This window comes from Suricata suricatta, chromosome 7, assembly GCF_006229205.1.
Source record: "Suricata suricatta isolate VVHF042 chromosome 7, meerkat_22Aug2017_6uvM2_HiC, whole genome shotgun sequence".
Classification (NCBI taxonomy): domain Eukaryota; kingdom Metazoa; phylum Chordata; class Mammalia; order Carnivora; family Herpestidae; genus Suricata; species Suricata suricatta.
The window spans coordinates 993873-995247 of NC_043706.1; the positions used below are offsets into that span (position 1 = coordinate 993873).

Below are 1375 nucleotides of genomic sequence, written 5' to 3' on the forward strand. Positions count from 1 at the left end.
AGAGCCACGTACTTGTAGTTATAAAGTAAGCAGGTCAAAATGATGAAAAGTATAGTATAGGGAACAGTATCAATAATATCACAATAATATTCTAGGGTGAAGATGGTGACTATACTCACCATGGTGAGCATTGGATATGGTATATGATTTTTAAATCACTATGCTGTGTACCGGAAACTGATACAACACTGTATATCAATTATACTTTAATAAATATAAAAATAAAAAGTTGATAGCAAATTCTACCCATAATATCATTTCCATAATAGCAAGATGGTAAACTGTGGTCTTTATTACTTGCATCATATTTGTAATATTACACGTAAAATGATAGGATTTGATTCGTTTGGTTGATGGTGATTGAGTCAGGTAGAGGGCGTTTATTCACTGCTCACTTTTCAGATTTCTACCCAAAGATGGACTCAGAGGACTTATGACGGATTCACTGTCACACAAATTTTAGGAAAATTGAGATGAAGGTTCATGTTGCAAAATGCGGGCCAATAAATTAAAACTGTGGTGAGTAAACATAGGTGTAGATTGGCTATTTACTGAGGGATGCTAACCATTTTGGAGTCGGGCAAATGAGAGGTAATTTAGCACAGTGGCTTTTTGGAGTCCTACCTGGAGAGCATGGAGTATAAAATAGCGGTGCTTATTCTCTTTCCTGATGGCTCAGTGGGAGGAAAAGCCTCCTTACTGCTCCTTTCATATCCTTGTTCCTCAAAGTATAGATAAAAGGGTTAAGCATAGGAATCAGCAGACTGTAGAAAAGGGCCATGAATTTGTTCTTGTCCTGGGAGTTAGTACCAGAAGGTTGTACATACATGCATATCCCTGGTCCATAGAAGAAAGAGACAACAATAATATGGGAGCCACAGGTATTGAAGGCCTTCTTCTTTCCTGTTGATGAATGAATTCTGAGTACTGCAGCCACAATGAACCCATAGGAGACAAGGATAAGAGACAAGGGAATCAAGGTAATTAATGCCACGACGACAGAGAGCATAGTTACGTTGAATGTGGTGTCGGCACAGGACATCTTGATCATCACTGGAATCTCACACAGGAAGTCATCCACTTTGTTGTTACCACAGAGTGGCAGTTGGACAGTGAGGGATGCCTGAAGCAAGGAGTTAGCCAAACCACTTATCCATGCCACAACCACTAGGGAAACACAGAGTCTCCGATGCATGATAGCCGAGTACCTCAAGGGTTTGCAGATGGCTATGTACCGATCCAAGGACATGACTGCCAAGATGATGCATTCTGCGGACCCCAGGAATTGAAACACATAGAACTGGGCCACGCAGCCTCCATAGCTGATGGACTTATCTGGGCCCCAGAGGTTGAACAGCAGCTGAGGGATGGTGGT

General features: G+C 41.4%; 1 protein-coding gene across 1 annotated transcript in view; it reads right to left on the reverse strand.

Moving 5' to 3' along the window:
* Positions 1–655: 655 nt before the first annotated feature.
* The window catches only part of LOC115296445, a 47145-nt gene continuing 46425 nt past the window's right edge, over positions 656–1375 (reverse strand). Inside the window, exon 6 of the mRNA XM_029944904.1 lies at positions 656–1375. This exon is cut by the window's right edge and continues 6 nt beyond it. Coding sequence (XP_029800764.1) covers positions 656–1375 — 720 coding nt within the window.